Source organism: Lepisosteus oculatus, chromosome 6 (genome assembly GCF_040954835.1).
Source record: "Lepisosteus oculatus isolate fLepOcu1 chromosome 6, fLepOcu1.hap2, whole genome shotgun sequence".
In the NCBI taxonomy this organism is placed as follows: domain Eukaryota; kingdom Metazoa; phylum Chordata; class Actinopteri; order Semionotiformes; family Lepisosteidae; genus Lepisosteus; species Lepisosteus oculatus.
This window is the reverse complement of record NC_090701.1, coordinates 53353292-53366310: the sequence shown is the minus strand read 5'-3', so window position 1 is coordinate 53366310 and position 13019 is coordinate 53353292. Positions and strand designations below refer to the sequence as shown.

Sequence of the window (13019 nt, the reverse complement as noted above, 5' to 3'; positions counted from 1 at the left end):
CCATTGTGTTATAAATAGAAGATTACTGTAGCGTTAAATTTAATGTAGTTTAAGGTCCAGAGAGACAGTGCCCTAGCAGAATAAAATGAAAGTGTGCAAGTCAGACTTGGGATGAAGACTGAAAGCAATATTAAACATTAAAATGGAAGTGGATTTGTTAGTGTTGAATATTTTTTTTATATGCAGGATTTGGTACCTTGAAGACTCTTGGTTTATGAGAATTGTACTGTGGCGCAGGTTGTGCCCTAGCTGTGTGAGTCATCAAAGTGGCCGTTTTAGTGTGTGTTAATCATAGCTGCTAGTCAGGGTGTCCCCGTCTGAGCTCTGTAGGACAAAATCTGAGATATCATGCTTCTGTGGAAGGCGGTATCTCATCTTTTCTTTCTTGTTTGTGGAACAGATGCATAACTGTTTTGATTTAGATATATGGAATATTTTTGGCATTTATACATCTCAGTGTAATTTAAGAGAGGTAAAATGAACACAGTGATTTCAACTGCAAGCAGCAACTGTGTGGGAAGTCTTAGCTGAACAGGTTTCTTTCCTTGTCCAGGAGAGAGTGGAACAATCGAGAGATATGATGGTGTGTTTTTGAAGGGCACAAATGAAAAACGAGCGCCAAGCATTGAAACAAAAAACACTGCAAACTGCACTTTTGTTCTCTTGACCTTTAAGACTTGCATACGGAGCCAGGAAGGCAATCTCAGGTTGCCGCTGCATGATCTATCCTATCTGTGTCCTGTGGGTGAAGAGAAAAGGTCTTGTACAGAGATGTCACCTGCATAAGCAATTGCAAAAAGTGTCATTAAACTAAACACTTGGTTTAGAACAAATTCTCATTGTTTCAAAATTACACAGGGTCAGTAATTGTAAGGGGCGACCAATAATCCACGTTTTAGATATACTGCATACTTACTGAGCTATAAAAATCAATGATATAAAGTTACCTGTATATGCTTAAATTGAAATTTAGCATGTCTTAATTATAATTTTACCCTAAATGCAGAACATGTAAGATTGTGAACATTTGTTTTAAAACATTAAATTAAATTGATATAGGTAAAAGTTGTCTACTCCCTTCCCTCTTTTTACAGAAGTAATTTGTTTGTCCTTGAAAACTGTTCTTAAGCTGGAAATTTGTTCCCTGTACTTGTTAAACCTTTCAGTTTGTTCCTGTGGTCTGGACAATCACCCAGCTTATCTTGTTTTTACTGTAACAGAGTACTGAATCGTCAAAATAAGAACCTTCTCTTATGATAATTACCCTTTTAGTATGGTAGTGAACAAGACAAAGAAAGACATGCTGAAGATTTGTGTGATGTGGGAGGTCTCCTTATGAGCATAGTGTCTTCCATTGCACTACACAGGACCCTCCTGCGCTGAAGCAAAAATCTCTTCTTACCATAAAAACATATTGCAAATATTTTTCATGACGGCAAAAATTCGTAAACCATTTTTGTCAACTGAGGGATGGGTGTGTTTAGTATTTCCTGTGATAAATTTCTAGAATGATTTTGTTTGGTCCACTTTCTAACAATGTAGAATCAAATTTAGGAGAAAAAAAGCTTGAATATACGAATATATATATACACGGATATAAGAACTTAAAAAGGGCTGCAAACTTAAGAGGAGGTCATGCAGACCATTTTGCCTGTTCTGTAAATAGTAGTTAATAGAACCAAGGATCTCATCCAACTTGAAGGAAGCCAGGATATCAGCTTGTTCCACACTCCCACATGAGTAAAGAAGTACTTCCTGTTCTGGGTTTGAATGAACTTCCCCGTAGTTTCCAGTTGTGTCCTTTTATATGCGTTTCACTGTTCGTTCTGAAGAAGTACCCTGTGTTGCCTTTGGGGATTCTGAGTACTTAAATCATGTACCCTTGTAAAGATGTCTGTTAAAGAGTAAAAAGGTTTAGTTCCTTCACTCTATCAGTGGAGGACATTGCTTTAAGCCCTGGAATGTTTCTGGAGGAGCAGCATCCTTTGTCTTTCAACTGCAGGTTTCATACAGCAATAGCCTCTCTGGTATTGGCGTTGCTTCTGGATTTAACATTTCAGGACATGTTTGGTTTTTCACATAGCTATTACTTTACATATCTGATCTAAGTGTTAAGTACATCATGGGGGGGGGGGGGGGGTGAACAAAATAATGGAAATGCCCAATGAAAAGTCACTCCTGTTGTGAAGTAACTGAAATCACAGTTAAAAAGGATTCTTTAAAAAATAAAAGAACTTTGAAGGAGTTCCAATAATTGTTGCCTTAATTGCAGGTGAATTAGTCACAGAAATGGCAAGGGGGAAACCGTGTCGAAAGTCATGATGGTTTATACCAAACAAGGGAAAACAGCATCAGGAAGGGGGATCATGGTCACATGTCTCTTTTCACTGACAAGGATAGTTGCTGAAATTCACAAAATGGCCTCGAAATTCACAAAACTTACCACAGAACTGAATCTACACCTACATGAGCCTGTCTCAATAACTGTACATTACGAGCTTCACAAAGCTGGTGTTTAGGGATGCCATTCAGAGTCTCCTGCGACCAAAGCCAAGGCATAGCAACATTTTATCTGCCACTGTAGAACTGTTCTTATTAAGACCTAGAATTAAATTAATCCTAGTCATTTCATTGTCAAAATCAATTTAGTATTATTATCTTGCTTCCATCTTATTGCTTCTGACAACTTAATCAAAAACACTTGGCGGACTACTCAAAGTCAGCATTGATTGGCATTAGATTCACTCTGGTGTCCAATCTAATTGACGTGATGACACTAACAATCAGTGAATCATTTAAGACTTATGGTATGTCTCTCAAAGTCTAGCTTTGGAAGTGTGGGTCTAGCTAATATCTATCTATCTTTCTGTCACCAGTCTCCATCTGCCTCCCACACATCTTTATCTGTCAGACTTTTTTACTCTTTGGATGTAAAACCTGTAAGAATGGCCCTTTTCTGCAATGAATTTGTACACGTACAGAATTGTCCCAAATTTGTCAAGGTGCATTCAGATCCACCTACCTTTTTAAATCTTTTCAAAAGAGCAAGAAAAATGTGCTCAAAATGATGTTTAAAATTAGCCTTTTTATTAAAATTGCTCTGTTTCTTTTTGTCTTTAAAACAAGGAGTTAACTACAGTATTTTCTCCGCTCCTTCAACTCATCAATTTCTCTACTTTGATCAATTTAATGGGTGTTTGTTAAGAAGTACACAGTGATAAATTCTCAAAATAATGCGACATCAGTAATAGGTGAAAATTTACTCCATTATTATGAAAGTATAAATAAGCTCTCAGGACAATGTTCTACAGATGTTGCACGAAGAACCCAGTTATAGTGTAATGCAAATGAGAAATTTCAGAAGGAAATATAGAATTTATACAACATATTTTTGCTTGAAAAATGTATTCACAAATCCTTTTTGTATTATTCCTTTTGTAATCATGGAAAAGGGGGGGAACAATAAAACCAATAGAACTTTTCAGGAATTTAATCTGTAAAACATTGCTTCTGTAAATGTTCTGTGGTGTTTTATATGTTACGGTGCTTACTGTAATCTGAGGGCTTTCCTATTTGCCTCAGATTGTATCTGTTTGCTGAACACGTAGTGACTCTTAAATTAAAAACACTTTTTTTTCTTTGCTTATAGAAACGGCTACAGAAGGAACTATTAGCTTTGCAAAATGATCCGCCCCCTGGAATGACGTTGAATGAGAAAAGTGTACAGAATACAATAACGCAGTAAGTATACCGACAGGGTTATTATTGAACACCTTTTCTGAAGGACTGCTGTGTAGGGCTTGGTATTATTTTTGGTGCTATTTATATTATTTGAAGAGAACATCGCTAGTAGCTCATGCAGCATCTTTCTTGATCTGAGAAAGTAAATCTTTCCCACCTGGCATATGTTGTTGTGAGGTCATGTTTTGCTTGAGGGTTTAAATTGCCAAAATCATTCATTCCTTTTTTTTCTTTAGCAAGAGTTAACTTGGATGCTGACTTCCCTTTGTGTGTTGTGCTATGAAATCTCTCATGTCTTGTGTGCATAGATTGACAATATTTTGAATGAATGAACCAAACATTGAGACTCCAGTGCATTTATCAACCTCCGTAACAATTTATATAATACTATAAAATAGTAAAGCTATGCAATAAAATAAAAAAACATGTAATTAAATGTGAACATGTTTTTTTGTTTTTTTTTGGGATGTAGCTACTGATAAGAGAGCTTAATCCAAGACTGTGAGTAAAATGCACATTATCTGCTCTTGCTAGTGTTCTGTATGCTTCTGTATGCTGTTATCAGTCTGACTGATCTGGTGAAGCAAACGCTTCCATTCCTTAATCGATTCAGTTTAAAACTAAAGAACAAAAATCCATTAAAAAAAATCTTCGTTGAATCTGTGTATTACCGTAATTCATATGAGTAATGTATACTTTTCCTGCTAACTAATGTTCCCAAGATGAACAAAGGAATAACTGCCAGACTCAACTACATGTTGGGACCTCCTGTCCTGTTTAATTAAATGAAAATGAACCTGTAACAGGTGTTCAGTATGTGGAAACAAAGGCGTTTTGTAACGGCAGGATTTGCACTATGAAGCTTTGGAAGTTGAAAAAGAAAGCTGATGTTGGCCCTCACTCCCTCATTGGAACCAGTTGTTTCTGACTGATCAAATGGTTGTCATATACCAACTGTATCTTGGGAGCTGGGAAATCCACCTGGAGAAATGGTCCTCACTTCCTTGAAATGGAATTTCAGTGCCTGTCGTGACCCTCTACACGCATTCAATTTCAAAATTTTAAGTATGCTCTTCAGTCCCCTGACTGTCTTTGAGCAAACATGACCAGAGAAAAGCAGAGGAGGCAGATGCTGAAGGATGGGGTGAGTTTTGTTAAGTAAAAATGATTTCTTGGTTGTCTTTTGGAATTCCACCCATCTTCCTGCTTTCCAGCAGGAAAGATGTCTGTAGGTAATCGCCTTTTGTGTGGATGATATGAGGGAGATGCCCTCTGGTCTCACTGAAGATGCTTTTAAAGGTGAACTCCTTCAGAACCAAAGCAGACCAGAAAGACCGTTAACACTGCTTTGCCAAATCCAGTAAAAAGCTGTCCCCCCTTTCCTGAATCGGTTGCACCAGCAGTATTAATCTTTCTACATTTTAATTTTTTTCCACAGCTAGAATAGGCTGATTTACTGTATGTTTTGTAGGCAAAAAGCCTGTAAAATTAAAGTAAAAGCAGCTGTAGTTGAAGGCATTTTTATTTAAAAATTAGCCCTTTTCCCCTCATTCTCCAGTTGTACCGTATTAGTCATCTCTTGAATTTACATAGTAATTTTTATCCAGAAGGGTGTCAAAGTGCTCTGTATGTAAGAGTGAATTGACTTAATCTACTGCTGAAGTACAGCTCCCACCTAAATGATGTACCTCAGATCTGCTCCATTGTTAAGAAATCTGCTCCATCAGCCTATTAAGAAATCGTGCAAATTAAGGCAGGCAGCACAGTTCCGTTGTGTATTTATATATTCTCTTCCTGCCCTTGTCTTGACATTTATGGTAACGTGAGGTTAGCTGGGGCTGTTCTTGGAATAAAAAAAAATACTTGAAAATGATTAAATGATTGTAGTTTACAGTTTTGTTTCTGCTCTCGTTGATCATCTGAATAAACTGCATACAAAACTTCAGTTGGACTGCGAATCCCATCCCTACATAGTCTGTATAGCTGATGGGGTGGTGAAGTAAGAAATGGCTTCACCAGTGAATGAGTACTCTCAATTCCTGCCTTACACAATCCAGCGTTGCTTATAACCCCAGGAAACAACAAGAACAAGATCAAGAACAACCTTTTGTTAAAGTTATACAGGGGTGAATAAACTGAAAACCGACTTTTGGAGTGATGATAATGGATGTATCTTTAACAACTGAATACGACACATTTAACATATAGGACATTAAAACAATAGTGTTCTCTATGGATTATTAAGGCTTGAAGAACCATGATGACATTCAGTATATGTTACTCAACTGTATTGGAGAATGATTAAATGCTTCATGTTATTGTGGGGGGAGGGTAATATTTTTTCCATGTTTTATTTATTCGAATAGTAGAAAGGATTAGCAAAACCTACGGTATTCCCATATGCATTTGCTAAACACAGTCTGATACACTAGAACGAGTCACTGGAAGTATTCGGATGTCTGTGGGACAAGGGCAGTGGCCGCCAGTTCTCGTCCCCTTAAGGCTGAGGCTTTATTGTGCTGAAAACAAATTAGTACACCCTCTTGTTCTAATTGTATGTTATAATAGAAGTGTTGGTAATTTGCATATTAATTAATAGAAAGCCTGCTGGCATTGCTGTCAGGGATTTGCAATTTTGAAGTGTCAATTTACAAGCACACGAGTCTGAAATGATACCAGTTGAATGTATTTTTGTCCTTGGTCACTAAATAGACAGCTGACATTGATAAGAAGGTTAGAAGCTTCAGGCATCGGTGCTCTGTATAGTGCCAGGTGACTACGTGGACACTCCCAGACTGTGTTTCTAAAACTTTAAAACACTTTTATTCACTCTTGATTATATGTAACTTACAGTACTCAACCTGTACTGGAGGGCCCCAGTGTAAGATGTATATAATCCTCGAGAAACCCAGAGCTAGTTGGAAACAGTGGTAATGTAGACCGATTAAGCGAACAGTTGACTAAAGTTTGGAGTGGAACGAAAACTAGAACAGGGACACACTGGCAGCCCTAGCAGTAAAACTGCTTTTAAGTCAGAGTTGTAGATTATAAATAACTTAATATTTGTATAAATATTATTATGCAAATAACTTTCCCAAATGTAAGGGTGCTGTACATAGTGAAAAATAAGGAAAAGAGTGAAAAAAAATACAATAATAAGTATAAAAGTAAACCAAGAGCTTATAGTATAAACTGTAAGGCAATCTGGCATCGGCCCTAATAAAAGGGCGAGTTTTAAGTTTAAATCTGAAAAGAATTAGAAAAATGTGAAGATTCATGTTGTTGTGATATGTGAAGGATTGAGATCTGACCCTCCTCATGCATGAATTAGGTGCTAGAAGACCTTTCTCTAGCTGAAACTGTGCTCCACACTGTGAGGGAGGCTTCGGACTGTTCCCATGACCACTCTTCAGAAGCTTTTAGCAGTTGTTTCTATAATCTTGTCTGTCGCATGTGGGTAATGTGTGATTGAAAGTGCTGGTTTGGAAACATTAGTTCAAGAAAGAAGATGGATTAGAATTTTCTAACTTTTTATTTCCTTATTACAATTGCAGGTCTATAAAATGAAAATGATTCACATTTTGAGCTGTAGCCTAGCAGTAGGTTCCTGGGCCCTCATTAGCATTAACCTGGGACTTCCTACAGAGAATTTCAGCAAGTCCAAGTGAGTGCGGATTGGAATCTGTGAAACCGGTCCTTAGTGTGTGATACCATTAGATGTCCCTGATAAAATATAATTAATTTTAAGCGCCATCGCTTTGAAAGTTAATTACCTTAAGGAAATTACATTTTCAGCTAATTAAAGTTGACTGGGTTTTTGCACAAAGCAAGTGTCTATATCCAGTATTGTTAGAGCAATCTTTAGACGGCTTAAACGGCTTTAGACGGCAGAGGAAAGAGAAAACTGATGCCTGTACCTGCCTTTGTTGTTCAAATCATTTTGAGCCAGAATCTGTTTGCATATGTTGAGAAATTTGACAGACCATTTTATATTGCTGCACAGTTGAGCAGCTTAGATTAATTTTAAGATGGAGCTGGGAGATGACTGGAAATGTCCTGCTTTATTGTGTACTAGATATTTGTTTACCAGGAGTTCAGTACTATCCTGTGACTCGTCATAAGGTTGCAATAATTAATTTAGCTTATAGAAGTCACTGTAGATATTTTCCCATCCTGTTAATGTGATCTTTCACATACATCCCTGTTAAGATTGGCCTAACTGTTATCTGGAGCTACAGAAGACATTTTTGTATCTGGATGTTGTGTAACTGCTTTATCCAATACATGTTTGCTGGGGATCTGGAGCCAGTCACAGCAAGTAGTGTGTGTGAGACTGGTTATCCCCTGTAAGGGATGCCAGTCCACTGCAGGGCTCACAAACACGCACACACTCGCATCAGGGCTAATTCTATCCATTACCAGTATATATCCACCCTACCAGTATATGTCCATGACATTTTCTTGGCTTAACATGATAACATGATATTTGCAATGAGAACAGCACCCTTGTCCAAAGAAAAAGTCACAATATGCCCGTTAATCTGTTTATTAACTAAACTGCGTTTCTGAGGCTAGTTGTTTCCGAAAGGTGCCTGTACAATGCCAGCTTCAAGATTAAACAAGCAGACCTCAGGTCTTGATTAAAGGTTTACTCTTGGTTTGTTTCTATTATTTCTAAATTATTAGCCTGGTCATTCTGGGGAGGATATAGTATAGTTCCTAAGACCTTAAAGACAAGTCTTAAATACTGTAAGATCATTATCCAGTTTATCCACAGGTCCATAGCTCTGTCCTGTTAATGTGATCTTTCACTTAATTCATTTTCCTGCTAAGATTGGCTGAACTGTTGTCTGGAGCTACAGGAGACATTTTCCTGTATCTGGAAATCATCACAGGACCCCTGTTTGTTTATCCGCAGAGGTTTTCTTTGTGACTTTAATAAGCAAAGCCTAACGGGCAAGCCACTAATCTGCTACAAAACAGGGTGGGCGATCAAGCTTGTCGAGAGCAGCACCCATCATCCAGCTGTTCAGAGCTCTGCGAATCGCTCCAAAGATTGCAGATTAAAAATGATCTGTCCGAAATGCAAATTCATCCTGTAATTGGTGTACATGTATTTATATACTGTGTGCAGTATGCTTTACAGTTTCCGTGTCGAGAATTAAAAACCTCTGTGGGTAGAACAGTGAAGGAAATTGGTTACATTTCCATCAGTGTTTCCATGGAGTTCAGTAGCATGTAGTTTTGTGTGATGCAGTGCTGCTTGAGCCCTCTTGGTTTGGAAATGGCCAGCCAACAGCCAGATGAATAGTCTCCATGTGAAAACCTCATGTGATACCAACACCGGTAACGTCCAAAAACCTTCCTGTACATGTAATGTATACAGTTTGGTATATTAAGTACACTATACTATGCATTAAGGATGTAGATGGACTTCATTTGTTCTGTTTTTCTAGTTAATGTCATAGAGAGAAGTAAAAATCACAACATTCTACCTGGTCCAGAATAAGTGAGACGTTCCTTATCCCAGCATTTCAAGGACTTGCTTACTGTGATATACTTTGCAATGGCACCTTTTCAACTCATAGTTTTACTTCCACCACTGCAGTCATATGCACAGTTAATGTATTCTGTTCCATTTGTTTGTTTTTTTAGCTTTCTTTGTGTGCACAAAGAGAAGACAAAAGCAATTTTAACAGGTTCTTAATGTTTGTTCTGCTTTTCCAAATGGAAACGAATGTTATTAATACCTGAAGAAATGTTACTGTAGGTTGAATTAATGCAGCAACTTGGTTGTTTAGCTTTAGGGATGCTGCAGGTAGGTTCAGCGTTTTGGTACTGTAACAATTAATGAGCCAGGTTATTTTTCTGCATTTTTTTGCTTTACCCAGAAGTAAAAGCTCTCTTCATCATATGTCGCTCACCCCTGGATTGGTACCCATACTATTAGCAAGAAGTGGTGCAGCAACTAACCACATTTGATTTAAAACATGATTAAACTTTGGGATCAAAATGTGGGACTGTGCTTATTAGTTGGCGCATAACTGCCATAACGCATCCTTATCTTTAGGTAGGTAAGTCTGTGAAAGAATGACTGGAATTATTTTCTTAATAAGTGTAGATGTTTCATGTTACCTATTACAGTTAATTTTTATCTTTAATTTTATGATTTTTATGGGCATCTATGTAGTTGTGTTTTAAGAACTTCAGAACAATTGTAAAATAATAGTCCTGTTTCTTCTTAAGCGTGACAGTCTGAAACCTGCTCTGACCAGTTTTGATCCAGATTGCTTCCCTGAGGAACATTTCAAAATTCTGATCCTGCAACTTCTTCATTTGTTGCCTTAGGATTTTATGTAACTTTGATTTGAAAAAGTGACTTTTTCAAGCCCACATCTTGTAAATCATGAATTTTTGGTAAAATAAGTTGAACTTGTTGTTTTTTAAAACTTTTTGCCCATTTTGTATCTTGGAGGAACTGTCCTGTCTTTGTTAGGAATTCAATACATGTTTTTGTGCTTAAATAAGGAAGGAAATCTTCATCTTGCCACCTCCACTAAAACTCACTTCTGTGATTTCATCCCAGATGTAATTGTCTGTGTCATCTGGTCCTCATTATATCTGGGCAGCCAGAACTCTTGTATACTGCAACTTTATTAACAATGTAATCATTTCTATGTGTACTTTTCATCCTAAAGCACTGTAGAATAGCACGCACTGCACAACAGAAGTAAAAAGAAGTGAGAGGCAAATACACAACTAATCCACTTTGTGATACCAAGAGAAAAATTCAATGATCAATTACAGATTAGAGGTTTTAGTGAAAAAAAGTCTTTTAATTGAGTTTTTAACTGTCGAGAGTGTTCTTTAATTGATTAGTTTCACAGGCTAGGTATTGTTGTCCAGTTTGTAGAGGCTGGTTGTAGAAATTAGGGTAAAAGCTGCTATGTAGCCAGTGTTGACTGTCAGTGCCTTTGAGGATTTGTACTGATACTTGTCAGGTTCCTTCGCAGCCTTTAAACCGAAAAGGTTTGGTTTTGTAGAACAGAACCCTGGAAAGTATCTGGTTGTTCTTCTCTGGACTGATTCCACTGCAGCAATATGTTTTCTATGAATTCCAGAACTGTACACACTATTCTAAATGAGGCCTTCCCTAGTGTGTAAGACACCTTTTCTACATCCCTTGTTTTCAGTTTTATGCTTTTACTGCATGTTCTGGCAGTTATTTGCCTTTTTGAATTATTTTCCCCACATTGTTTAGAGGCCATACATGATGTCATTGTGAACACCCGAGTCTTTTACATAAGTCTCCCTTCCTAGCTCACTAAAAACCAAAACACAAATTCGGAAACTATCTGCATGCAAAACCCTCCATTAGTCTAAACTTCATCTTCCATGTGTTTGCCTGCTCGTGAATTTGATCTTTTTTTTACTTTTTTTACATTTCACTAACTGCTTCTACAGTGTTGACTAATCCTCCTGTTTTGGTATCCTCTGCAAATGTTACTAGTTTATGAACTATACCAGAATCTAAACCTTGAAGAGCAGCAGATCCCTGTGGGACTTCATTGTTTGTCACTTTGGAGCATTCACTTCCAATCTGTACCCTGTGTTTTCTATTTAAGCACCCATCCTCAATCCACTTTCGTTTCCCTGCTAAACACTTGAATTTCCATAACACCAGCGTTGTATTCTAATGCACTGAACCTTTAGTTACCACACATGCAGAGTAATTCTGGACATACTGAGTCCTGTTTACTACCTTAGAATATAAACAGGTAATATGAGCCTTTATTAATTAGATATTTCAGAACTTGCATATATGTAACACTTTATTATTAAGGGAGGGACATCATCCACCGATAATGGACCAAGCTTGAGTAAATATGCACCACTGGCTGCCCCACTGCATTATGGTTCAAGTAGGTTTCCCTACCTGATTAAGAGGGACTGTTGGGGATGCCTACTAAGTCCAGCAGGTTTAGCAACCTTGTCTTTTGAAAAGTTCCATGTGCTATTTACTAAGTAGTGAGGGCCTCTTTTTAATGTAGTTTTGAATGTATCATGTGAAGGATGGCACTTCCTGTAGTGTTTATATTGCCATTCATAGGGACGTGACCCACCTAGTGGTCCTGCTGCACCAGTTGAAGCAGCAACCTGGTTTCCTTGTAGGTCTTCTGTGGCGGTACTGACCCGTCCCACCCTTGCTTAGCTTCTGGGATTGAAGGGTATTAGGGTACAGTGCATTGTAAATAGTTTTCCAGTATGATGGAGATCTTAAGTGAGTAATGATTGAGCAAAGAAAGATAACCCTGGTGATCATATGTACTTCAAACGACGGTCAAAAGTTCACCAAAATGTCTCGCCTCATTCTCTTGAGGTTTGATTTCGGCAACCTGAGCAACACTGAGCTCACAAGTTTTGCAAAGCTGTTGTTGGAAGCCTATGGGCATAACCTCAGTCATGTCAGAGTTCCCTTTAAGGTTCTGTTGCAACTATATGTTTATGCTTGGCAGACACCAGTGAGTGCAAAAACTAGTATTTGATGTAGTCTGTAAACTGGGGTGTCATCAATAAGGAGCTACTCAGTGTGGAAGTCACAAAAATGTATGTCCATGAAATTGCACTTCCATATCAAACTTAAATAGACAATATCATTTTTATTTTTCACAGATGACTGCACGTCTAGTGTAAAAACAAATGAAATGCTATGCTTTCCATTAATCAATTGATTTTGGTTGTATCAACTAGCTATGCATCCCATGCATAAAGTTAATACAATAAAGATGGTGGACAAAGGGAAAATAATATTTTACCCCAGGTTTGTCAAACGCTTCCCTTCAGGTGTCTTGCAAAAAGGCAAATGGCGATTATATTATTCCATTCACCTTTTAGCATTATTCTGGATTTGACAAGAAAAAACAATGAAATCCCACATTGCATCTGAATCCCATATTGAGCAAGATTATAGCTGAGGCTTGTGACAGCCAAGTGAGATTTATGACAATACTCCAGCGATGAACCGAGAGAGGTTCAGAGACTTACACCACTGCCAGCATACCATTAGAAAAGACCAGCAATCTGAAACTATGGGAATACTTGGACAAAAACCATTCAAAGTGCAAATAATCTCCAGAGATCAAATAAATGTCTTGATTTTCGAGAAATTGTGTTGCACATCTAGTTTTTTAAAAGGGCTTTTACAGAATGTAATTCTATGTTGGCTGTCATTGACAGGATAAGATGCATGGGACTAATATATTTGACACATTTTGTTT

General features: G+C 37.6%; 1 protein-coding gene across 1 annotated transcript in view; it reads left to right on the top strand.

The window, feature by feature from the left end:
- The window catches only part of ube2wb (ubiquitin conjugating enzyme E2 Wb), a 36256-nt gene that overhangs the window by 3532 nt on the left and 19705 nt on the right, over positions 1-13019 (top strand). Inside the window, exon 2 of the mRNA XM_015353711.2 lies at positions 3650-3741. Coding sequence (XP_015209197.1) covers positions 3650-3741 — 92 coding nt within the window. The remainder of the gene's footprint in view (positions 1-3649; positions 3742-13019) is intronic.